At 33.1% G+C, this 27,416-nt stretch overlaps 1 protein-coding gene and 1 pseudogene across 4 annotated transcripts in view; both read right to left on the bottom strand.

Moving 5' to 3' along the window:
- RYR3 (ryanodine receptor 3) overlaps positions 1-27,416 on the bottom strand; it is a 708,417-nt gene that overhangs the window by 196,494 nt on the left and 484,507 nt on the right. For all 4 annotated transcript variants that reach the window (XM_031952023.1, XM_031952026.1, XM_031952025.1 and 1 more), the window contains exons 39-45: positions 17,400-17,673; positions 15,319-15,433; positions 13,518-13,647; positions 11,777-11,880; positions 7,520-7,655; positions 3,389-3,569; positions 1,885-1,996 (exon numbers count right to left, since the gene is read on the bottom strand). In XM_031952023.1, coding sequence (XP_031807883.1) covers positions 1,885-1,996; positions 3,389-3,569; positions 7,520-7,655; positions 11,777-11,880; positions 13,518-13,647; positions 15,319-15,433; positions 17,400-17,673 — 1,052 coding nt within the window. The remainder of the gene's footprint in view (positions 1-1,884; positions 1,997-3,388; positions 3,570-7,519; positions 7,656-11,776; positions 11,881-13,517; positions 13,648-15,318; positions 15,434-17,399; positions 17,674-27,416) is intronic.
- LOC105749933 lies at positions 25,092-25,857 on the bottom strand (annotated as a pseudogene).

Here is a 27,416-nt window from a genome sequence, read left to right on the forward strand (position 1 = left end):
TATTCTCACTCAAAGTTCGATGTACTATATCCTTTGCAACAATGTCTCTTATTTGAAAGGTCCATGTTTTGAAAAGCTTAATCAAATAATCTGAATGTGTATGTAAATAATCTAACCAGAGAATGCAAAAAATGGAATATATTGACAGGAGGCTATTATATGTCATCATATGTCTATTGTTTAGATCTATTAAAATTAAAATTAAACCTATGAAATTATGTGATTATATTCATTATATTTGGTTATCTTGTAATTTATTGATCACCCTTTCCTCCTTGATAGTCTCTAACTTTACTTTTTCACGATGTGACTTTTTCCTGGTTCCCCTGCTACCTATCGGATCATTCCTTCCCAGTACCTTTGACTGGAGTCCTCTTCTCTTGTCCTTCTATATTAATTCACTTGGTGATTTCATCACCAATTCCAAAGATTTAATGAAGATTGTCAATGACTGATGATTCTCAAATCTACCAATCCTGCTACCTCTTTGCTGATCTCCAATCTAATATCTGCGAGTGTCTTTCAGATATTTCAATCTGCATGCCCATCTATTTTAAGCTAAATACATCCAAAATACAATTCATTATTTTCCTCCTAAAATCTCTTCTTAATATCTTCCCAGTCCCTCATGCTCATAACTTGGGAGTCATCCTTACCTCCTTGACTCCTACTCCCCATCACTGTCCTATTCAGAAAACTTCAGTAGTTCCTTATTACCACCAGAATCAAATGCAAAATTCTCTATTTGACATTCAAAATTCTTTATAATCTAGCCCCCTCTATCTTTCCAGTCTCCTTACACCTTAATTTTTTTTAATACCCTACTTTCTGCTACCTACTCTTTAATCCAATAACAATGGCTTCCAGACATTTTCTCTGGCTATTTCTCGTGCCTGGAATGCTTTCCCTTCTCAATTCTACCTAATGACCCCCCTTTGCTTCCTTCAAATTCCAACTAAAATTTGCTTTTTAATTGAAAGCCTTTCTCACTCCCTCTTAATTTGAGTGCCTTCCCTCTGTTTATTATTTTCCAGGATAAATGGAAAATAAAAATATTATATAAATTAAAATTTTAATTTATTGGGGCTAAGAATGAGTATTTATAACATTCAACAGAGTAACTGAAGTAAAAAGTACATAATATGGAAAACTAATTTCCTCTATATATTCCAAGTTACTGAAATTTTTTTATCTGTTCCATTATTAAATAAACTAAGAACTTATAAAACAAAGACATATAGTTGTATCAACTTGAAAGATTTTACTCCAGACAATCAATATTCAGTGGCGTCCAGCATTATTTCAGATTTTCATGGCAGAAGTTTAAAGCTGTATCATCAAAGGATACATTCCAAAGAAAATCAAATAAAAATACAACAAAGACAAAACCAACTCCTATCTTAAAGCCCCAATCCCAAATAAAAATAAGGCATTCTGGGTTGAGATATTCCACAGAATCTTCTACTTAAAATAATTAAATAAACTTATAAGGAGAAATTATTTCATGGTGCCTAATTTGGTAGTAAAAATTTATTTCCATGATGAGATTGAATTAATAGAAAGGGTTTGTTACATTTTGCAAAAACAAAGACTAATATGAGGCATAATTCATTGATACTTTCCTAAAGAAAAAGTGTAGAAAAGATACTGAATGGATCCTATTGAGGAAAACCACATAAATACAGGGATATCTTAGATATAGAAATCTTCTCAGAAAGCACTTGAATGAGGTATAGGAAGGAAAAAAAATATTTGATTTTAGCCATGGTTCTTTAGCCAAGAAACATGAGGAAAATACATTAGCAAAATGCATAAAATTATATTTAGAAAAAGTACCTTACTTATTCAGGCCTCTTACAATCTAGTGGAATTCCCATTACTTACATGCATCTCAGGTGCACAGCGGCCCAACAGGTCTATGAGAGCTGAATAAAATGACATGATTGAATTGCCCATGTGTACAATCTCCTCCTCACTATCATCTTCCTCTGAACTGCTGCAAGAAAACCAAATACAATGGAGGTTTGAGATGCCTGGGAACCAATGGGCCATATTTTCTAAGTCAAAGGAAACAGGAAGTTTGGATGACTGCTTTCTACAAAAAATTATTTACCATCTTATATCAAGTAGAAGCCTCTGCACAGATAAACTAAGGATCCTCTTATCCAAACAGACACTACTTTCTAAATATCTGGAATATAGGCGCAGTAATTCTTTTTCATAAAATTCAGAAAATTTAAATATTTGTTTATGCCATATATGAATATATGAAGGCTTTGGGGAAATCAGGTCTATATCATTCTAGGTTTTCAAAGCTATTTAGTGATAATAAATTTAAATTATATCAAAATTCCATGTTCAAAAAAGTATAACATAGGTTATCCCCAAATCTCTTATTAGCTTTTGATGTCAGTTATTTTTCTTTTTAAAGATTTGTATAACAAACAAACAAATAAAAAAAGCCCTAGAGTCAGATTCAGGACACTTTATTCTAATCCTAGTTCTGGTATTGACTAGCTGTGTGATTTGTGGTAAATCACTTCATTCTTTTAGTGAACATTTCCTCATCTCTAAAATGAAGGAGTAGGACAAGATGATTTTTAAGGTTTTTTTTCAGCTCTAAAATTCTTTGATTTTCAAAATTATCTTTGAACAGGAGAAGTAGTAAGTAAAAAAATGTTTCACTACTTTTTGGATATCTGGCAAGGGAAGGAAGTGGTATTTCTACAGTGTAGAGTTAAGTTTTAATTCAATAACTACAATCAACTTCTGAAAATCAAGAATTTTTATTAAAAATAATTTATGATTTTGAACATTTTCCTTCTCAAGTGGTGCTTAACACACTTATCTAGTTAATTTTCATAATTTTGACACTGGAATTAGTAATATCTACATATTTTTTGTTTTTATAAGTGTAAGATGAAGCTCACCAAAACAGTACGATTAACAAAACTGCCTTAGTTCATACAAATAATTAAATGAACTAAATTTGGCCAAGATCATCTTAAAAAGCAGAACTATAAATTAAGGAAAGTGACCTTTAACTGAAACATTGTGAATGACTATATGGTCTTTGAACCAATCCACTGAATTCTAAGTCATATTAACTAATTCCAATTAAATGTAATAGAAAGTGTAATGAAGAGTGGTTATGAGAGAAGAGTGTTGGGTTTATTTGCAACCCATTATCTAGGTTATCTCCCAGAGTAGAATATACCACAAAGTAATTTTAAAGTATTTTCATTACATTACTGAAGGTCCAAAATTTTCCTAATTAGGATACAACTGATACTTCCTAAGTTATCAAATTTATTCACAGTAGGAAGAGAATCACTATATCAGTTTACAAATTTTAAGCACTTGCCAAAAGTCAATTCCATTTACTTACATTTCTCGCTTATATCCCTGAGAAGGAAGATCAAGGGTTGGGTTCTCAGAGATTTTAATAGCTCCTTGCATGGCTGCCAACAGACCATTTCCTCCTTCACCCCTGAGAGCTGGTCCAAAGCACTCTGGACGTCTTATAAGAAGCTTGACAACGACAGTAGCATTTTCTTCCACACTTTCACCTAAAGAAAATAAAGTAATAGTTTCTACCTTTATACAAATGAATGACAAGAGAAATTAATTTATAATTGTTAGGTTTGGGGATATAATGTTTCATCAAATCTGTGACTCAGTATATTAGAAACTGAAGTGATAGAGAGAAATTTGATTTTTGTACAAAGCATTATAATCTATTTATATAATTATCAGATTCAATACATTGACAGACCTCTCTTACATTGCTCCGAATTTATCTAAAGGCAACAAATAAAATCTACTAAATGAAAACAACAGAATATTAAGACTTTTTTAAGTCAGTGAGGATTTGCTGAAAGACAGTTGTTTTCTTTTTTGGAAGCAGATAGGTGTAGCTCACATTTGGTGATTAAAAATCAACATCATGATAATGATCATATTTAGCTGAATTATAGTTTTCCAATCAAATCTGATTCTTCAGATTTCACTGAAATATTTATTATTTCTCTCTTTTTATAGATTTTTCCTTTCTCCTAAACCAAGTTAGGGCAAAACTGAAATGCCACCCCAAATTTTTTTATTGCTTATAATATAGGTCCAGATTACAATTACAGAATAAGTATAAGATTCTCAAAGTCATTATTTTTTGAGTTAAACATAACCCAAAGTTTCTTATAGAAGTAATAAAACTGAAATGGAGAAAATTCCTTTAGAAATAAAATCCAATAAGATGACTTAATTGATGCCCTATAAGTAACAGTTATAGAAGTGTTACTTAGAATTTCCTAATTATATTGTTTTACATAATAGTCTTCTGCTTGGTCAAAAAAAAAAAAACTCCAGTAATTTAAAATGTTACTATCAGAATAGAAATTAATTAGTGTGCTATAATAACTATAAGAGAAAAATGTTATATATTTATTAGGGAGATAATATTTAAATTGTTTCTCATTTCTAGTTGAGGCAAGCATCCAGACTTGAAAATACATTAGAATTTTTAAAAATCATGAGCCTATTTCACACAAACTTAAATAATTAAGATTTGTAAAAGGTTTTGAAGTCCTTCAATGAAACATAATTACTGGTTCAGGGTTTAAGGTCTCTTGTAAAAATTAGTACTACATTCATAGAAGTAAGCTATATTAAATTCACTCAAATCTATTGCAATAAACTTTGGAAGAGTAAAAAAGTTTTCTAAGCTGTATTAGGTATTTCATTTATTTTAAGTAATAATCATCTCAACCAAGATCCTTTATTAAAATTATCTGAGAGGTCCTTTAGAATTTATTGGATCTGGTCTCTAATAATATGTCTTAGGATCCTTGCAGAATTTTCTGTTTCAGATGTTTGATATACTTTTGTACCTAGTCATCTGATTCTAAATAATTTCATTCGACAAAAATTTTGAAAAGGTATTTTTTCCACTTCAAAATCTCTATGAAGCAGCTGAGGGGAAAACAAATACAATTCTTATTTTATGTATGAGCACACCAATCTGTTTTTTTTTTTTTTTTTTTTTTAACCCTAGCTATGGGGTTTTTGTATTTGTTTGTATTTCCCCTAGCTATGGAAATACAAGTCTGGATTTAAAAGGTACAAAAATGGATTGATTTCAGACCTATTTTCTTCTCTTTTACTCTAGTCCTTGTTGCCAGCTAAGGCCAACTTTTCTTTTTATTTATTTATTTTTTATTTAATAGCCTTTTATTTACAGGTTATATGCATGGGTAACTTTACAGCATTAACAATTGGCAAACCTCTTGTTCCAATTTTTCACCTCTTACCCCCCACCCTCTCCCCCAGATGGCAGGATGACCAGTAGATGTTAAATATATTAAAATATAAATTAGATACACAATAAGTATACATGACCAAACCGTTATTTTGCTGTACAAAAAGAATCAGACTCTGAAATATTGTACAATTAGCTTGTGAAGGAAATCAAAAATGCAGGTGGGCATAAATATAGGGATTGGGAATTCAATGTAATGGTTTTTAGTCATCACCCAGAGTTCTTTCTCTGGGCGTAGCTGGTTCAGTTCATTACTTTTCCATAGGAAATGATTTGGTTGATCTCGTTGCTTAGGATGGCCAGGTCCATCAGAACTGGTCATCATATAGTATTGTTGTTGAAGTATATAATGATCTCCTGGTCCTGCTCGTTTCACTCAGCATCAGTTCGTGTAAGTCTCTCCAGGCCTTTCTGAAATCATCCTGTTAGTCATTTCTTACAGAACAATAATATTCCATAATATTCAAATACCACAATTTATTCAGCCATTCTCCAACTGATGGGCATCCACTCAGTTTCCAGTTTCTAGCCACTACAAAGAGGGCTGCCACAAACATTCATGCACATATAGGTCCCTTTCCCTTCTTTATAATCTCTTTGGGATATAAGCCTAGTAGTAACATTGCTGGATCAAAGGGTATGCACAGTTTGAGAACTTTTTGAGCATAGTTCCAAACTACTCTCCAAAATGGTTGGATTCGTTCACAACTCCACCAACAATGCATCAATGTCCCAGTTTTCCCGCATCCCCTCCAACAATCATCATTATTTTTTCCTGTCATCTTAGCCAATCTGACAGGTGTGTAGTGGTATCTTAGAGTTGTCTTAATTTGCATTTCTCTGATTAATAATGACTTGGATAAGGCCAACTTTTCTACATGTATTCTTGATGCCATTCTCTCTTGTATTCTCTTGCAGACTGCTTCCATTATCATATCCTTTATATTATTAATTTCATTCTCCCTACATACTAGTTCATTTACTGCTGCCAACACAGAGCTGTAACCAAACTGTTTACTAGATTCTGATGTGAATTTAAATTATTATTCTATTCCCCCTTTCACAGCCAAATTCCTAGAAAAACTATCTATACTTAGTGACTTTGTGACAAATGCAACTCTATTTACTCTTTTCAATTTCCTTCTGTGTATCTTAAAATGTTCAGAAAATGTTTTATTGATGAGCTTTCTCCCTTTTTGGACCCTCTACCCCCAATTTTTCCTCACTATTGTCCTCCACAAAAATAGCCAATAAGTTATTTTCCTTGTAACCAATAAGTAGTTAAATAAAATAAATTCACATATTGGCTTGTGACTGAAAAATTATGTCTCATTCTGCACCTTTAGTATATTACCTTCCTTTTAAGAGGAAGGTATATACTTAGTCATCAGTTTTCTGAGTTGGTTATGGTATTTATCATATTTCCTAACTCATTAAAAGTTGTTTTCCTTAAAAAAATGATCATAACCATAAAACAGTTCTCCCTTTTCTGCTGACTTGGTTCTGCATCAGTTAACATAAATCCTCTCAGTGAATCCATCACTTTTGCTATTTATAAGGTACAATAATATTATATCCATATACCATAATTTGTTTAGACACCCCTTAACTTATGAGCAACTACTTTTTCCAATTTGATTTAAATGCTTTTGTTAAAAGTATTGTTATAAATATTGGTCTTGTTATTCCTCAGGCACAATATTCCATATCCCATATCTATATCTTTGCATTAGCCATTTCACATGACCTGAATGCATTTTCTCCTTATGTCTGAACTTAAAAACTCATTTCCTTTAAAACTCAGTTCAAATGCTACTTTTTACCCAAAATTTTTCCTGATACCTTTTTTAATCAGTGCTACCCTCCAACCCCTACCTTTTATTTTGCATTCTTAGGTGCTAACACTGTCTTCTTCAAGAAAATATAAACTCCTTGAGGGAAGGGACTATCTCTATTTTTTTTTTGCCATTTTAAATTTTTTCACATGTATTTAGTTTTAATTTATAGAATAAAACAAGCATTTCCATAACACAGTATAATAAAAAAGATGATTGCTCATGAAACTGCAAATCGATTATATACAACTTGCTATTCCTTTTTTCTTGTTTTTTCTTCCCTCCCTCCCCCCTTCTCTTTGGTTTTGTATTGCCAATATATTTGGCTTGGCATAGTAGTATCTCAATAAATATTTGTTGATTAACTCACTGTTTACAAAGACAGCAAATCGTAAGAAGGACAAATAACGCTCCCCTTCAATAGGATTCCAGCCAATGTCAGGATATCCCTTGGCCAAGAGCATAGGGCAGCTCTGTAGACCACATCCTGCCAAGTACGTGACTACCTGCAAAACATAATAGAATAATAAAGATATATGTAAAAGTATATTTGTTTTAATAAAATGCTATAAATACCTGTGGAAAGTATAGAAACCAGAGAAATTTCACATAGGTTAAGAAGAATCCAAGCATTCTAGCTGTGAAATTCAGTGTGCCTTAATCAAAATACTACATTCATTTTTGGTTTCCAAGAAGAACTATTACTAATCAAGGAACAGATGCTTTTGGTTATCTTGCATCAAAATGTAATTGATATTCAGTTTCAACTGGGAAATATAATAAATAGCTGTTTATTTAGTAATCAGTTTTCAGGTCTCCTTGTAGTTCTAAGAAAGTAGAGAAAGGTAAGAGGGGGGATTCTGTACACCAACATATAAAGGTCCAATTACTTTTTTTTTTTTTTTTTTTTTTTTGCTGAGACAATTGGGTTTAAGTGACTTGCCCAGAGTCACACACCTAGGAAGTGTTAAGTGTCTGAGACCAGATTTGAACTTTGGTCCCCCTGACTTCAGGACCTATCCACTGTGTCACCTAGCTGCCCCTCCAATTGCCTTTTAATGGAACCTAAAAGATCTGGGTTTGAGGAGCTTTATAAGGGATGCTATGGACATCTGGGTTTATCATCAGACACAGTAGTTGATTCACAAACACACCCACTCTGTTTCCTCATTAACACCAGTCATCCATCAAAAAGTTTGCACCCTTCCCTGTTTGTGATATAAAGAATAGACTAAGGTATACAGAACATGTCAACCTGTATGCTCTATTATAACATAATAGAAGCTTCAGTATTAATGGGAATATATTATAGAATTTCAGATTTGTTATTATGAATATTTTAGACACTATACTTTTGCTTTTCATAAAGATATTATTATAATTCTGATTTAATTCTTTTGGAATAAAAGGAACAAAACAAAAAAACTTTATTATAAGAACAATAAAGGTTTTCTAGGCAACTCTAGGCCTTTTCTGATCCATTCTAAATGACATGAAAAAATTGATAAAAGTATAAATTAACTTTAGAGGCTACTATGTAAATTATCCAGTCACTCTTTCAAGTAGCATCATCCTAAACTGCTTTCATTTTTATCCTTATGATCAGCAACAAGAGCAATGACATCTTCTTCCTTGGAATACTATTCTTGGGAAAATTTGTCTGGGGACTAAGATTAAATCTAGTAATTCAACTGACTGAAATTCATGCAATTACAGAATTTCTAAATGCCGCCAGCTTAAAGTAATCATAAAAAGATCCAATATTCTTATTTTAATAATGAGGACACTGAGCCCAGAAAGATTAGCCCAAGTTTATAGACTTCAAGTCTAAAACTTTTTGGATTCCTGTCAGAGGAAAAAGGTATCATTTCAAAAGGCAGGGGGAAATAAGTCTTTTATGATAATTTTACATACAGCCTCACTCTCGATTCCTATAGTGCCAGATAGTTGCCAGGGTTGCCAACTGCTGTTGATCCCATTCCAGATTTTCATTTTCAATTCAGGAAATCTATACTTTTTTCTAACACATTGGTTGGGTGGTTGTTGTCCTTTGTGCCTGATGAGGACCAAAATGACATCAGTTTTTTGGGGTCAAGGTACAGTGTTTCTTATTGTTGCCAATCAAGGCAATATAAACTTGGAAGACTTTACTACAATTTGGGTACAAATAGAGAATATGAACATTTGGAATGTAAATGTCTCTAACTGTGTGCATCTCCTGTTTCTTTTGAGTTACTTGCAATTCTGCTTTTCTAATAAACCTTCTTTGATTTAGGCATGCCCTGCTGGGGGGTTCTGTGCCAATGTCTCCCACGTCTGACTGTTGACTCTAAAATTCTTCAGAGATCTTGAAAGTGTCCTTAATCACTTCTGATCTCTGTTTGAGAAATTAGCTTGTATGAGTTCTCTCTAAAATAGTATTTTAAGAAAATGTAAATTTGGCATTCAAACAATGTGGCCAGCCAGTTGTACTTTCTGCAGTTGAGAATTGCTTGGCAATTCAGCTAGAGAAAAGATTTCAGTGTCTGGGACCTTATCTTTCCAGATGATCTTTCAAATGGAAGCTATTCATTTTCCTGGAATAATGCTGGTGAATTGTCCAGCTTTCACAGGCATAAACAATAAGTCACAGGCAATAAACAATAGTAAACACAGCTCTGAAGACCTTCAGTTTGGTAGGAAGCTTAATACTTCTTCTGTCCCACACTTTTTTTTTAGAGCATCTCAAGCACTGAGAATGCTCTTCTTGGGCAATCATGAATCAACTTTATCATCAATGTGTACAACTTTGGAAACTATATTGCCAAGGTAAACGAACTTATCCTCAGAAGTGAAAATTTCTCCAATTAATGATTCCAGGTATGGATGGTATAGTGCTAAGTAGTGCAGAATTTCTGTTTTCTTGGTATTTCTTGTTAGATCCAAATTAGCAGAAGAGACAAAGAAGTGGTCCATATTCTTGCAATTCAGCTGCACTGAGTATACAAGCACCTGCTATGAAATAGTCTAGCACCAACTTTTTTTCAAGCTAAATAATTTAGCACCAATGTAGTAGCAGCCCTTGATGCTATTTTTGTTCACAATGAAGACATTTGAAAACATTGCTAAAAGGCATGGGAACAAGCACACAGCTCTACTTCACTTTACTGGTGAATGGGAAAGCATAAGAGCATCATCCATTATCTAGAACCCATGCAAATATCCCATCATTGAACTATTTTGAATTGTTGTGGGAGTGGGTTCACTAACATATATCTTCTAAAGGGCTGCCTAGGTCTGGCACATTATAAGAATTTTCTGATTTTTTTGGCACAGTGTCATTCTAAAGGCTAAATGGAGACTATGGGCAACATATTACATCTCTGTTAAGTACCTTAAGTTACTAAAGATCTATTACTAACTGCTTTTTTTTTTTTTTAGGTGAGAAGGAGAAATGTGAATTGTTATATCTCTACTAGTATTACTGGTAACCAGAAAAAACTAAAGTATTGATTTCCTTTTATATTTCTGCAAAATAGTTTGACTAATATTAAATCCTTAGAAAACACACAGTGGAAAAAGCATAGCTTTTAAAGATTAAATGATATAAATCAGTTGTAATGTACACTAGTTGTAAGAACTTTTAAAACAATCTGAGTTTAAAAAAGTCATTCCCAACTCTAGATGTAAGATCTAGAGGACTTATCTTTAATGTGTTGTCCTTATTGTCCAAATTCCTCCTGCTTCTCAGCTGAGAGTTTGTTTGTCAGTTTAAAAGAGGGATAGGTTAATCCTTGGGTCTGTTATTCTCTTAAAAGGAATTAATTGGATTCCTAGCCCCAATTCCCTAAAATAGTACTTTATATGATCATTTCTGATGAATGTTAGAAAACTAATAATTTACAGCAAAAAGTGAAATTAATTTATTCCTTTATTACACTAGCCAGATAGTTCATTTGATTAGAAAACAGCATGGTACTAATGAAACCGAGGTCATTAGTTTAATTTTATAGCCTATCTCTGCACTCTAATCCCAGTTAGCCCTTTAGCAAATGCCACTGGTTACAAGAGGAGAAAGGAGAAAGGATATTATTTATATCAAAGGCAAAATAACTTAAAACATTTGAATGTCTGTGCCATATGTCTGTGCACATTCTTATAAATATATATTCTTCATATATTTATTCTGAAAAAAAAATATATGCACAACCTCCCTTGAATTAGACTACAGATTCTTTGGGATAAGGTAACTTTTTATCATTTCTTAGTTGACAGTTTAGTATTATTTACCCAAATAGATATGCAATAAATACTTGCTGATTGGATTCATGCATATAAATATACAAATATTTATGATATGTGCACTTAGAAACATAATAAAAAGTAAGAATTACTATTATTACTGTACCATTATTACTATATCATTACTATCATATTTTTCTTTTGAACTTTCTGATAGGAACTCTCTTGGGTTGACTTTTCATTCATTTATAGCTGGTGATTATTATTATATATAAAATAAGTGATTATTATATGCTAACTGCTTAAAATACAAGAATAAAACTGAAAGTCTCCATGCTTAAGGATTTTAAATTCCATTTTCTTTGCCTTTGCTGAATAAATCAGATTCCCCTTTAATAGTGGTTACCTTCTCCAGGTCTGGCTCCTCCAAGCCCAGTGCCAATTCATTGTTGTCCATGACTGAGGAAGCTGCCACATCAAGTGGGGTAGAACCCCTCATTGCTGGAGAGGCTGCAGAAAGACAGGAAAGAACAGAGAAAGAGAAGCAAAACAATACTGTCCCAAGGCTTCTGTCAGGGAGAGAATAACACCTATACTAGAATCTAGGATCACAGTCTATTTTCCAATGAGACTCATCCTCTATTTGTTTGAGAATCACAATTTCTCTCACAATGGCAACTAAAATAAAATGTTGGAGGCTAAAATAAACCAAAATTAGGGTGGAGTAGTGTTGATATTCTTCCTTTTGATCATCTTAAGCTGAATTGGAGGAAATGTATGATTCAGTCACTGTAAATAAGAATGCTTCTATTGACATAAAGGGTCCCCATTGCTTAATGATTTTTCCCCCTCACAGGAGCTTCCCCAGAAATCCCATTCGGTCCCCACTATTACTACCCTCATTTTACAGATGTGGAAACTGGGGAATGGTGATGCCACCCTAGTATAGTTGGAGAATGGTAGCAATAGGTATCTTGTATCCTAACATATCATTTGACTCATAAGTCCCACTTAATTTTAGAAAATGTAATACTGTCGCTTTCCATCTATAGAAATCTCCCCAAATTTTTTGGATTGTCTTGTTTTATTCTTAGATTGAAATGAATTAGAAAATAATTTCTGTCTCTAGTAAATAATGTCAGATAAAATAATATTCTAAATTCTCATGGGGCATTGAAATCTTAGGAAGAAAATGCTTAACGCATTTGGAAAATAGAAATTCAAATTACATGTGTATATGTAGTCATATGCATGTATAAACAATTCATTTATTTTATTTGTATCATAAAATAGAAATTTCCTTGAATGCACCATCATTTCATAGAAGTTACCCTGAGTTCTGGAAAGTAATGCCAGTGGAGCATAGATTTTGGCAGGTACCATCAAACTAAAAAGGTTTCATATAAAGATCAACAACAGACTGTGTGTCTATCACTCAAAAAACAGTACAGCTTAGTTTGGAGAAGCTTAATCAGCAGAAATAAAAATGATAGATGAACCACAGAAACTCATGAAGACCATCTGTTAATGTTATTAGGCTATCATTTTGTAGGAGTATCTACATGAATGAAATCATGTATCCTCGAAATAATGAATTATACAAAATAAAAGTATGTTATCATTTATATATGAAAATTATTTGGGACACTACTTTCCAGTAGAAGTGATGGATTTATTGAAGTTCAATCATATCCTCTCTCTATTCTAGTGTAACTAAGAACTAATAACATACATTTGTAAACTGGCAGGATGAGGATAGCAATCTAGGCCATGGCCATGGAATAAAGAAAAGGTTATCTTGTCAAAAGATTGGACAGTGTCATCATGCTTTAATCAAACGAGTAGGACATGTCATACATGTAATGCTCAGATAGGACAACTCATAAAATATGTGCCATTGATCCCAAAGGGAAGGGTTGAAATGGGAATAATGGATTGATGCAAATCTGCTTCTAACTTTATAATAATAATATATAATATTAATAACATCATCTTTGAACAGAATGAGAATAGTGCACATAGGAATAGAAAAAAAGAATACATTTACATTTTCTTTTAGATCATGAATAATCTCTTCTTTAAAAAATACAAGATATATCATTGCTTTATTGCTTTAGTAGTGAGATCTGAAGTCCAACATTACATACCTAGGCCAACACTGCTATTTTCAAGTAGATAGCTTAGATGCTCAAACATAGCTTTTTGATTTTGTCTGCTGATTCGGCAAAAATAGCAAAGGAATCGGCAACAACTAGCAACCATCTTTGGAAAAGCAATCTGAGGGAAAAGTGAATGAAAGAAATGAATTAATCAATGTCTATTAGAGATTATCACCAAATCTGCTCATAAAAAAAAAAAAAAACTGACCATAAATAATCTAAGAAATGGTTTTTACAAATAGAAAGTACCTCAGACTTATATTCATATATTCTCATTCCTTCCCTTTAATTTACATCCACCCCATGGAGAATAATGTGATTAGTTTATCCAGATAAGGGCTATTACAGCTGAGAGCTAAATATAATTTCAGAAGTATCTTCTCTCCAAAGAAAATCCAAACTAAACATTCTTTGTCTAACCTAGCTGCCCTCTTATTCCCTCAAAATGATATGAAGTGTTTTTTGTAGTGTTTTTTGTTTTTGTTTTTTGCCAGTTAGAAATAAAGTATGATGCATTCTAAAGGAAGTTTTAGGGAAAGTAGGAGAAGAGGTGGCAAGTGCTTTGTATTCATATGTAAGAACATAGGACATCATAGTAAAGGTTGTAAAAACTAACAAGTTGTTCACTGAGTATTATGCCTTTTAATGATACTTGAGGCCTTTTAATAATGAATATGAAATATTCATTATCCAATAATGAAATATAATGAAATCATTAATCATTTCACCAACAATTAATTATTATATTATGTTATAATAATTGTTGTAAATTTATTATTATAATTATGGTACTCAGAATTTATACTATGAAATTCAGGAATTGATTCTAACTCATCTTGTATTTTTTGCTTTTGCATATTTACAAGTAATAGATTTACTTGACCACTTATACTTTTATATAACACATCTTATATTGCTTTAAACAGGAGCTTTTGTAAAGAGTAGATTCTCAATAAATGTTTATTGATTGCAGGTTTCAGGTTTGAGTTTCCTTCACTAGTTTTCCTCAAAGGGCTTTCAGAAAGGCCAGAATGATTGACTGTGTTTTGATTTCCTCTTTTAAAATTAAAGTTTAAGTACTCCAAGAATAAACTACTTACTCTGTTTAGCTACCATAAAGACAAACTGCTCTAGATCATATCAAGGCATTTTCTAAGGGGCTTTATAGAAAGATCAGACTTCTGATAGGTGGAACAAGACCAGCTAAAATGGAGTGCTAGGCTTAGCTTCTGCCTGGTTTTTAATTCCTCACTCCTTAGAGATTTTGTATAGGATATCACCAATCACTAGAAGATTGACATTCCTGAATGCTTTTCTTAGAAATTTACTTGCTCTGTTAGATAGAGGCTGTCTAACACCACTGAAAATCCAAGCTTAGTACCTAACAGATTTTCTTCCTAATAGATGTTCCTTCTAATATCAGGACATTCATCAGGTAGTGGATCATAGAGTATGATTTCATCAGAAATGCAGACATTTAGAAAATGTACACAATTTAGGGATCTAGAATCATCAGGATCTTTTTTTAAAGTCAAGACTTCAGTTCTTTATCTGATCCTGTCATATGCAAATTTTGTAAAGTCAGAATAACCAATATTTACATATTTGCAATGATCAATCTGTATCAAAATATTAGTAGTAGCTGAGTTCTTGAAAATACCTCCTGAGACTTTTCTTATTCTTTCAGGGATGTTATTGGCTTGGGGGGATTTGACATTGTGTTAATTCTGTCATTTCACTGATCTCTATCATGAAGCAAATGCTGATAAAACTCTCCTTGTAACAATACCTGAGATTTCTCTCCTCCAAGAACATTCACCATCACCTCCATTACAGTCTCATGCATGCCCAGGACTCTCATCAGATTGGGATGCTGGTAAAAAACTTTGTTATTCATTATATCCCTAGGATAAAGAGTAGAAAAGAGCTTTACTTTTTCATTTTGCCATAAATACTGTTGTGTTGTACTTTACCAGGCATCTCTGTTCACTGAAAGGCCTGTAGGTACAAAAGACTGAACCATTTCATTTGATTGAGTTACTTGGAAAAATGAAAGTACTATCCTGTACTTTACAAATGAAACTTAGGTTTGCTAATATAATTTGCCAGAGATTACATAGTATGAGTCAGAATTGGAATCTGAACCCAGATTTCCTGACTCCAAGTTCAGTTTTCATTATTACCATGCTACCTCTTTGGCATAAAAGTCCAAAATTCACAACAAAAGAGGCATGGGTGAATCATACTCCTTTAATCTTTAGATTTTTCATAGGAGAGGACTAGGTTATAGTTTCTCTTCCCTTCTCCTATCTCTCTTTTTTTTTTTTAAATTAGAAGAATATTGATGACAGTGGTGGAGCTGGTGAATGATTTGTAGGAAACATCACAGGAGGAAGGACTGCTTCTGATTTTGATCTCTTCTCCTAGTTACCCCCTACATATCAACAGGTATCCCTGACCCCTATTTCAATGTCATGTTTGGTTAGGATGTTAGGAAACATGTTTTTCCCTCCCTCTCAGGTTCCTCTGAGACTTTTCTGTAAACTCTGACTTGACATGTGGGCTGCACCTGGGACCTATTACTGGAGTACAATGAGCCAAGTCTTGAATGGGTTTTGGCTCTGAATCTTCCAATAATTAACTGTGTGAATGTGGGAAAATATTTTCATTTCTTACTATTTTAATGTCTTCATTTGTAAAATAAGAAGGTGAGATCATTTCTCAAGTCCTCCTCACTAATATTTTACGAATCTCTATGAAATACAGGGACAGTTAGTATTTGTTGGTTAGTATAGTGGATAGAGCTCTGGCTTTGGAATCAGGAATTCATTTTCATGAGTTCAAATCTGGCCTCAGACACTTAGTAACCATGTGACCTTGGGCAAACCACTTAATCCTACTTGCCTCAGTTTCTCATCTTTAAAATGAGCAGGAGAAAGAAATGGCAAACAAGTTTGGAATCCTTGACAAAGAAACCCCAAATGAACTCAGAAAGAGTCAGATACAACTGAACAAGAAATAATATTTGCTGGAAGTGTACTTGGAAGGATTCAAAAGATATTTTGGGAACAAAAAAATATTTTAACCAACAATTTATTCAATTGAGTCAGTTTCTTAAAAGACTTTTCTCAATAATAAAAAATCCGAATAAAAATCTCATTTCTCACTTTCTGATTTAGAGTACTTTTCTATGCTCAAAATAGGTTTCGAAGGCTATTTTTGTTCAAGTCAAATTTATCAAATAATAATAATAATATATAATATTTTAAACTGCTTTAAGTTTGCAAAATACTTTACTTATGCTATCTCATTTGATCCTTGAAACAGCCATGTGAGGCATGTACTGCTATCATCCCCATTTTACAGATGAGGAAATAGAAGTGGAGAGAGATTCATTCTCTGGCCCAGGGACACACAACTTGTGCCTGACACAGGATTAGAACTCAGGTGTTTTTGACTCTGACTCTTAACACCATTGGATCACCTGGATTCTCTTGGTTGTATTGTAAATTTTCTTTGGGTTTCTTTCAGCAACATACCTGGACTAGGAGAACATATATCTTTCCATGGTCATTGCTCTATGGTTCTCTTTGCTTGAATTACTACATATCCAATTATGCTGCATGTACTCATTCCAAATGAAGATGAAATATGAAACAACTAATAACTCCTTTCAAAGATGTTAATGAAGAACATTCTAATATGACAACTGCAAATGATGTACCCCGAATTGGAACTGAATAAATCCTTCTTTATCTATTTATAATGTTCTTGAATAGGAACTGAATCAAGTCCCTCATAGCCAATGACACATTTTTGCCCCAACATACTCTTTAGGGATATCAAAATATTTAGCTGAGAGTTACATACCCTAGTCCATTAATCATAAGCAACTCTTCTTCCTTCCCCATCCTTACACTGAGGAGGGAGCGAATCTGGCCCAAGGCAGCTAATAGGTTGATAGTATCGTCTACAGAAACATGGCTAATTGTATAAGTCTTCCTCATGGCTTGCAGAAGTTCTCCAATGCTGTCATATTGCCGGCGGAGAAGATTGAACATTATTCTAACGAGTTCTGGGTCCTGGATTTGGTCTTCTTGAGCCCAATGTACCATAGTCTGAGAGATAAGTTCTTTCAGGGTCGCTGTAAAAGCAAAAAGAAAAACAGGGTAATTGTGTAAATTCAGACTAAGATTTCATTTGCTTCTTTCAGAGTGAACTAAAATATTTATCACTGGTTAGCTATGGCTACTTTCAAGCTTCATTTTACAAAAAAAAAAATTGAGATTTGAAGAACTAGATGCTTAAGAATACAATTAAGCACCAAGAAGATTAATAATTCTCAGCACAAAATATGAAATCAAGTTGCTTCTAATCAGTCACCAAAAAATTATTAAATGTCTACTATGTGCCAGGCACCATGTTAGGCAAGTAGGATACAAAAATGAAACAGTTCCTACTTTTAAATAATTTAGATTATACAAACATAAGTGTAGATGTCTTGCTACATGTATGCACATATATCTATAAAGACCTCAGGAAAGGGCAAATAGAGGTGGTTGCAGTATGTAAGTTCTTCTTTGGGAAAAAAGCTATGAATTCTAAGAGGTAAAGGTAAGGTGGGAATGCATCATTGGACTGGAGGACAGCCCGTGCAAAGGCAATGAATGTAATGTGTAAAGAATAGTAATAAATCAAGTGTGGATGGCCTGAAAAGAGTATAAAGGGGAATAATGTGTAACATGCTTGGAATGGTAGGTTGGAACAAGACTATAAAAGTTTTTAAAAGGCTAAAGTGTATGTGTTAGAGGTACTGATGGGTCACTGGAGCTTACTGAGTAGAGGGAGTAACATGTTAGGACTTATGATAGGAATATTACTTTCACAGTAGCATGGAAGATGATAAACTGAAGGAGAGATTTGAAAGATATAGACTTGAGTTTATTTGAAGCAGACTCAATTAAGAAGCTATTGGAATAATCCATATGAGAGAAGTTCTATCTTAACCAGGATGGTGGCATGTGAGAGAAAGGGTCAGATGTGGGAGATGTGAAGCTAGCGATGACATGTCTATTTATATGAGGAGTGAGAGAAAATGGAGGGTCAAAGATGACTCCACAATTACAAACTGTAAGCAGGGAAAGATTGTTGAGCCTTCAAAAAAAGGGAAGTTCAAAAGAAGGATGAATTTTATAGGAAAGATTATAGTTTCTATTTTAGACATGTTAAATTTTAGATAGCTGTGAAAGATTTAGTATGAAATCCTCAATAGACAATTGGAAATATGAGCACAGAGTACCTTATAATGGTACAGATCACAATTGATCGATGCAGGCTCATATTGTGTAACTCTTGTCTCTGTTCTCTTCTAAGTTTGCTATAGCAGATCCCTAAAATAGTAGAGGGCTTCTTTGTGTCTGACTTTGCAAGGGTATTACATTTTTGCCATCTGACAGATCATCTTTTCTTCCTATCATACAAATGATAACATTTTAACATTCTGTTCTTTGGATTACCTCTTTAGTCATATGTTGTATCCTACTCATCCACTCTATTCTTTTCCTTTGAACTCTGTGATAATCACTTCAGAGATAGTTGTATTCCATATCTTGCTGCCATACTGTCTTTCAAGACAGTATTAAAGGGTTGGGCTTCTGCTTTCATGAAAAATTTTGAGGTAGGGAGGGGGAAAGGGTGAGAAGATAAATTTAAAATCTTTGCAATTTTCTAAATTCAATATAGTCCAAAATCCTCTGCTTTTTCAATTTTGGCTTTACTTTGCTTCTATATACTGTTTATTTTATACATACACACATGTGCATGTATATATACATATATATATAAACATGTATACATGCATATATATATAGAGAGATGGACAAAATATATATACTGATATGAATTTTTATTTTTAATATCAGCAAGTATCTATTTATATATATATATATATACACATATGTATATATATATATATATATATCCATCTGGGAATTACCTATGTAGAGATGATAAATAAACTAATGGGAGCTAAGAAAGTCATGAAGAAAGAGTGTAGAAAGATTAGAGAAGAGGGTCCAAGATGGAGTCTTGGGGGTGTCCATAGTTTGGGGGAATGGTACAGATGATAATCGAAAGGAAAAGTTAGAAAGGTAGGAGGAGAACCAAGGAAAAAAAATATGAAATCCCAGAAAGAAGAGACTTATCTAGGAAGAAAAGCTGGTTAAAACTGTCAATGATGCAGAGACATCAAAAAAGATAAGAAATAAGAAAAAAGTCATTAAATTGAACAATTAAGATGTTACTGGTAACTTTGTAGCAGGAAGTTTCAATTAAGTGATGAGATTAGAATCCATACTGCAAGGGATCAAAGAGTACAATGAAAGGAAGAAGACATACTGAGTATAGAAAAATTTTTCTAGGAATGCACCTGTGAAGAGGACTATAGACTGATAGACTGAAGAGATGGTAAGGCTAAGTGAGGGTTTTCTCTTGATGAGGCATTTGGGGTTAAGTGACTTGCCCAGGATCACACAGCTAGGAAGAGTTAAATGTCTGAGGTGGGTTTGAACTCAGGTCCTCCTGACTTCAGGGCCAGTGTTCTACCCACCGTGCCATCTAGCTGCCCCAGGCTTTTTCCTAAATAATACCTTTTTATTTTCAAAATATATGCAAAGATAGTTTCCAACATTCATCCTTGCAAAACCTTGTATTCCAAATTTTTATCCCTCTCTTCTCCTACCCTTCTTCCCCAGACAGCAAGTAATCTATGTTAAACATTTGCAATTCTTCTGTACATATTTCCATATTTATCATGTTGTGCAAAAAAATCTAATCAAAAGGGAAAAATAAGAAAAAAAAGCAAGCAACAACAAAAAGGTGAAAAATGCTATGTTGTGATCCACACTGAGTTCCTACACTCCTCTCTCTGGGTGCAGATGGCTCTTTCCCTCACAAGATCATTGGAACTGGCCTGAGTCATGTCACTGTTGAAAAGAGAATTGATCACCGTATGATCTTGTTGTTGCTATTTACAATGTTCTCTTGGTTCTACTCACTTCACTTAGCATTAGTTCATGCAAATCTCTCCTTTCTGAAATCATCCTGTTAGTCGTTTCTTACAGAACAATAACATTCCATAATATTCATATACCATAACTTATTTAGCCATTCCCCAACTGATGGGTATCCAGTTAGTTTCCGGTTTCTTGCCACTACAAAAAGGGCTGCCACAAACATTTTTGCACATGTGGTTCCTTTTCTCCTTTTTCTGATTTCTTTGGGATACAGACTCAATAGAGACACCGCTGGATCAGAGAGTATGCACAGTTTGATAGTCCTTTGGGCATAGTTCCAAATTGCTTTCCAAAATGGTTGGATCAGTTCACAACTCCACAACAATGTATTAGTGCCCAGTTTTCCCACATCCCCTCCAACATTTATCCTCTTTTCCTGTCATCTTAGCCAATCTGAAAGATGTGTAGTGGTACTTCAGAGTTGTCTTAATTTGTATTTCTCTGATCAATAGAGCATTTTTTTTCCATAAGTATAAATGATTGTCTGAAAGTTGTCTGTTCATATCTTTTAACCATTTATTAATTGGAGAATGGCTAGTATTCTTATAAATTTGAGGCAATTATTTCTGTGTTTTAGAAATGAAGCCTTTATTAGAACCCTTGAATGTAAAATTTTTTCTCGTTTTCTGCTTCCCTTCTAATCTTGGCTGCGTTAGTTTTGTTTGTACAAAACCTTTTTAATTTAATATCACCAAAATTATCCATTTTGTATTTCATAATGTTCTCTAGTTCTTCTTTGGCCATAAATTCATCATCTTTTATGTCTAAATCATGAATACATTTCAACTTTTTCTTGGTTTAGGATTTTAGGTGTTGGTCGATGCCATACTATTTTTCAATTTTCCCAGCAATTTTTGTCAAATAATGATTTTTTATCATTAGACTAATGGGTATATCAAACACTAGATTAATATTAATTAATTACTATAGACTATTGTGTCTTGTGAACCTAACCTATTCCACTGATCAACTACTCTATTTCTTAACCAGTTTCAAAAGGTTTTTATGACCACTGTTTTATAATATAGTTTTGGGTCTAGTATATCTAAGGCACCTTCATTTGCATTTTCTCATTAATTTCCTAGAAATTTTTGATCTTTTATTCTTCCAGATGAACTTTGTTATTTTTCTATCTCTGTAATTTAAGTGAGGTTTTTTTTTTTAGAACAGAGGATACATGGATAGGTTTTTATATATCATTGAAGGAACCTATAGAACTCTATAGATAGAAACACAATTAAAAGGTGAATAAGGATGAGGAATAAAGGAAGCAAAGGATTTCCAAGAGTTGGCCTAAATGGGAAGAAATGCTACATCTTTAGTACAGATTAGAATAAGTAAATAAAGAATACAGAATCAGGTTATTTTGAGAGCAGAGAAAGGAAGAAGGACTTAATGATAAATGACCTTTATTGTCTCTAAAGTATGAAGTAAAGTCTTCTCCTAAGGGAAGTGAAATGAGTGATGAGACTTGAAGAAAGAAAAGAAATTGTAGAAAATACGTTGTTGGAAGTACTACTAAAAATTAGTTAGAGAAGAGTAAAAGGATAGCCTTATAATAGTGAAGTGCCAGTTGGAATAAGAAAACAAATCTGCTGTATTCTATTGCAAAGATTTAATCACATTCATTCAAATAAATTTCAATTCACTATGTTTTAAGGGATGGATGTATTTTTAGGGACATATTTTTGAATAATTTAATCTGACCCTTTATCATAAATGCTTGTGTTTTAAGAACTATTTCAGCAAGAAAACTTCACAAGTAAGAACCATGAATTTAAGTTGTAGAGAGACAAACTACAGATGAACAAGGAATAATTTCCTAAAGTTGTGCAAAAGGGAAATGGGCGTGGTAATGTCCTTGGAGATTTTAAAGGCAAAGCTTAGACAACCATCTGTTGGGATTACTACAGAGAAAATTCTTAGGTCCACACTGAAGATGCTATCATAAATCCTTTCCTACTATGAAGTTCATTGTAGCTATTGTGTTAAATCAGGTCTCCAAAAAACCACCTTAAGTCACTCAGCTCTGAACTCCTTGGGATGCAGCTCTTTCATTTCAGACATTTTCTGCCTTTCTGTCTTGTTCAAATCATCTCCTCCTTGTTTATTTCTCTTGTTTTGATAGCTGTATTCAAATCAACATTACCATAATTTTTTTAAAAATGGTGTGTCAGTTTGTGTGTCAATTTCCATTATTACTTGATGATTTCTCAGACTAAAAAAATGTTTCCCTGGCTATCATTTTTTCCCTCATTAGTATTTTATTTTTCCAATTATATGTAAAGATAATTTTTTAACATTCATTTGTGTAAGATTGTTGAGTTACACATTTTTCTTCCTCTCTTCCCCTTTCCAAGATAATAAATAATCTGATATAGGTTATACATGTACAATCATTTAAAAAATATTTCCATATTTTTTAGGTTGTGAAAGGAAAATCAGAACAAAAGAGAAAAAATCATGAGAAAGAAAAAGTGAACAAAAAAGGTGAAAATAATATGCTTCAATCTGCAGTCTCCATAGTTTTCTCTCTGGATGTAGATGATATTTTTGGTATTTTGGTATTTTCCTCTCCAAGTCTATTGGAATTATTTTGAGAAAGAGGGACAGAAGGAGAGACAGAAAAGGAGAGAAGGAAAGAGAAAGAGAGAGACAGAAACAGAGACAGAGAGTATGTGTATAAATGATTAATAAAATATTAATTCATTCACTGGTTCACTCCTTGCAGGATTAACAAATACAAGAACTTTTTTCCTATATGAAGGAATTTTAAAGTAGGATAGGCTATTGCTTTTCTAATATGCATAAATAATTTGCCATGGGAAGTTTTGGTCCCTGAGGAATATCTGATTCATGAGCAGCTAACAAAGACCTACAAATTTATAAATAACTCCTCTAGCCACCAATCATAGTCCCTGAAAACCTATGATTAGGATCATTCTTTCACATTCTTTCAGGTAACGGCATCTCTCTCTAGGAGTTTCTAAGTCCTAGGAGTTCTAGGACTTAGAAATCACACAATGATTATCTAGTTGTGTAAGGATTTAATAAGTTTGTTTACATTGCCTCAAAAACTAGTAACCCTAATACAATTTCTCACACACAGCAAGTGCTTAATCAATTCAGCTTTATTGAATGTGGCTGATTGGATGATGTCAAGGATCTAAGTGGCAAAGCGATTTAACACTATCTACTTCTAAATAATTATGAATTATTCATAATTATGAACAGATTTAATTAATCTCAAGGCATAGACCTCTGGCTATGGAACTGGAACAGGAATTCTAGTTAAAATGTTAATATTTCAGATAACTAAACTACTATCAGTCTTTAATATCTTGGGATGCAAGTTAATTCATGAGATTACTTCCCATCACAGCTAAGTGAAGACTAAAAAGAATGAAGCAGGTTTAATTGTAATAAGAAGGTCAGATGACACAGTTCCACTAAAAGAGAAGCCAAGAGGCAGAATAAGGGTACTGGGTCCTTGGAATGATTTCAGAAAGGAAGGGGAAGAGAAAAAAAGTTATGAGAGGGAATGGGAAGAACTCCCAAACATACATTTTATTATTTTGTCTAAAGATTCCCATGAAGTAAAGAAGAAGCTGAGATTCCCAATTTAAATTTAGGATCATAGGACACAGAATAGCAACAAGCCTAAGAATGAGTACAGATCTAGGATATCTATATTATGTTCTCTATCTAATGGCCTATTTTTCTACCTACATAATACTATATGTGGCAGATGTCTGCTCTGGATAAGTCTTAGCTCATCACAAGAACATAAAAATAGAATTCTGCTACCAGAGTTCTGAAAGACATTTTAGATGCAAAAGGATTAATTTAATCTCTTGCTGTGTATCTCAATATGGTAGGTGTTTTTTGGTTCAGATTAAGGACAGGAGCAGAAAAACTAGCAAAAGTATAACCAAATTAAAGGAAAACAGTAAAAGGAAGGGTTGACTTAGAAATCACACAATGATTATCTAGTTGTGTAAGGATTTAATAAGCTTGTTTACATTGCCTCAAAAACTAGTAACCCTAACTACAAAAGTGTATCATACCATTTTTTCTGAAGTTGATATGTTTCGGTGTGAATTTGCAGCACAAATCAAACATCAATTAAAATCAACCATACCTTGCCATCAAGCTACCTATAATCAGTATAATAATCCAGATACTACTAAATTGGATCATATTAACTGTAAATTCACAGTATAATTTCCCATCCTTATTGTACATTAGGATTTCACATTTTAGTTTTACAAGAATATCATAATGGAGTTCTGAGCACACTTCCAACTGAAGCACATATAATCAATTTCTAACTACAGCCTGTTTTCCCCTCAAGTCTGAAAACATCAATGTTAACCTAGTTGCTATGTTTCAGGATTCACAGCTCAAATACACTCTAATATTGGAGTCTACAGTTCTGATGTGAAATAAGCTTTCAAAATAGTTTAATTATTTCATCATAATAATTCTATTAAGATCCAGTTTCAGGGATTGTTGGAAGAGAAGTGATTTTGTAATAACTATGTTCAACTGAGGTGCATTACTTCTAAACACAATTCACTTCAACTTCTGTACATTTGATTTAGAACACTTATTTAATGAGTACTCTATTAGGCACTTTGTTACAAGGTCCTGACAGAAAGTCAGATCTCTGCAATTTATCTTGGAATGTTTCTAAAGACATTCTACTGTCAATTCTACAAATTGCTATGCTTGAATCTCCAGTGTAATTACAATGCCAATACAGAAGGCTTTGCTTTGGAAAACATAATATTATAGTCACATGCCTTAAGCAGAGCTTCTAGATTCTTTTTTCCTTTCAAATGGTCTAAGTTTTCATGAATAAATGAATAATAGAACTGTCGAAACTAAAAGGCAGTAGTATCTTTGACTTTCCAACACACCTTCTCTAATACAACCTTTTCCATTCTCATCAGGTCAGAAATTGTGAATTTGTAATGACTTATTCAGAGCAAATCGGTGGTTAATGAAATATTTCTCTCTTTTCCTCTGTTGTTTTCACACCATATATATATATATATATATATATATATATATATATATATATATTTTTCACATCCAAGATGTTTGGACTGTACTTTCATTTTGGATTGAAATCTGTCCAGTGAATTCACAGATATAGAAAAATCTGTGTCAAAACCACAGAACTTAATTAGGCTAAGAAGTTCTTTTATTTCAAAGTCCTTTAATTTTGTAGTCATCCAAAGGCCATAATTATGAACAGATTTAATTAATCTCAAGGCATAGACCTCTGGCTAACATCTGAACTTATGTTCTAAAAGAATATTTAGTCACTGCAGCAGTTTCTGAGCTTCAGTTGTTATCAATTAGTATTTCTACCATCTTAAGCTTTTCATGGCAGCTCTTCCCTCGGTAGCAAATCTCCTTCCCCCTACTCTTACTCATCCCCCCAAATACCTTCTCCCCACCCAAAACCCCAATCATAGGGCCTATCCTCTCCTTACCCTGAAAAGCTAGTCCAAATATCCTGGCCATATGGAACAATGTGGAGAAAAGGAAAGGGGTTTGGAGGGGTAGATGATGGAGAGGGTTTCTGGGACAGTGGCTCTAGAGATCTGTAAATGATGCCAGTCCCAAGTGGCAGAGCCTGTTTTCATTATTGTTAATGAAATTATTTGTTTCTATATTTTATTTTTATTTAGTTTTCAATTAATTTTAAATTTCTCATTCAAAGATAATTGATTGGATATATTTTTTATTGCATTAAATTTACATATTAATATTTTTGCTTTTTTTACTTCTTTGTCAGGTTTTTCTGTATTAACATATGACCAATTTTTGTGAAGGTGTAATGCACAGCCAAGAAATAGGTATACGTCTTTTTTTTAATAATGAATATTTTCTAGAGGGCTATCATAAGAATTTTTCCAGAATATTCTTCAGGTCCTTCATTTCTTTTGTTTGTTTGTTATTTTTCTAAATGATAATATATTTAATGAGAAGTTGCATGAAATACAAGTACAATTACTGGCACAGAATTCGTTAACCCTGAACTATTTCTCAGAAGAGAAAGGATTTCACCCCAGATAACATCAGATAATAAAAATAAAACAATTCCAAACCTCCCCTCACATCTCCTAGAATTTGTAATCCAACCACAATTTGTTTTGATCATTTCATCAAATTACATTCAAGACTTAGAGAAAATATATATGAGAGCTTCATTTATTCTACCATGAAAAAGTATCATTTTTCAACAAGTTGGTAAATTGAGTTAGCAGGCCACAAAAATATTGGATTAAATATTTGAACCATATGTTTAATACTGATGTTTTGTTGTTATTTTAACATTAGAACTTAGAAAAAGGCTGGCACATAGTAGTTGCCTATTGTATATTTGATGACTGACAGACTGAGATCATGTTGGCTATCACTGGCTTTATTTTTTTTACTACATCTGAAACATAATAGATTCTATTCCATCCTTCATTTCAACACTGTTTTTCTTTTTTTATTTCAAATTTTAAAAAATAATGCATTGTTGGATTCTGGTTTCTAATCCATTATACTTCCCCCTTTCATTTTATGGGAGAGGGGCAGCTAGGTGGTGCAGTGGTTAGAGCATCAGCCCTAAGTCAGGAGGATCTAAGTTCAAATCTGATCTCAGACACTTAACATTTCCTATCTGTGTGACCCTGGGCAAGTTACTTAACCCCAATTGCCTCAGCAAAAAAAAATGGGAGAGTTCATCCCATTCACATTTATAGTTGGGTTTGCTATACTTTTCCTTCTCTTTTTTTCTATCTTATCTAAA

Source organism: Sarcophilus harrisii, chromosome 2, assembly GCF_902635505.1.
Source record: "Sarcophilus harrisii chromosome 2, mSarHar1.11, whole genome shotgun sequence".
NCBI lineage: Eukaryota > Metazoa > Chordata > Mammalia > Dasyuromorphia > Dasyuridae > Sarcophilus > Sarcophilus harrisii.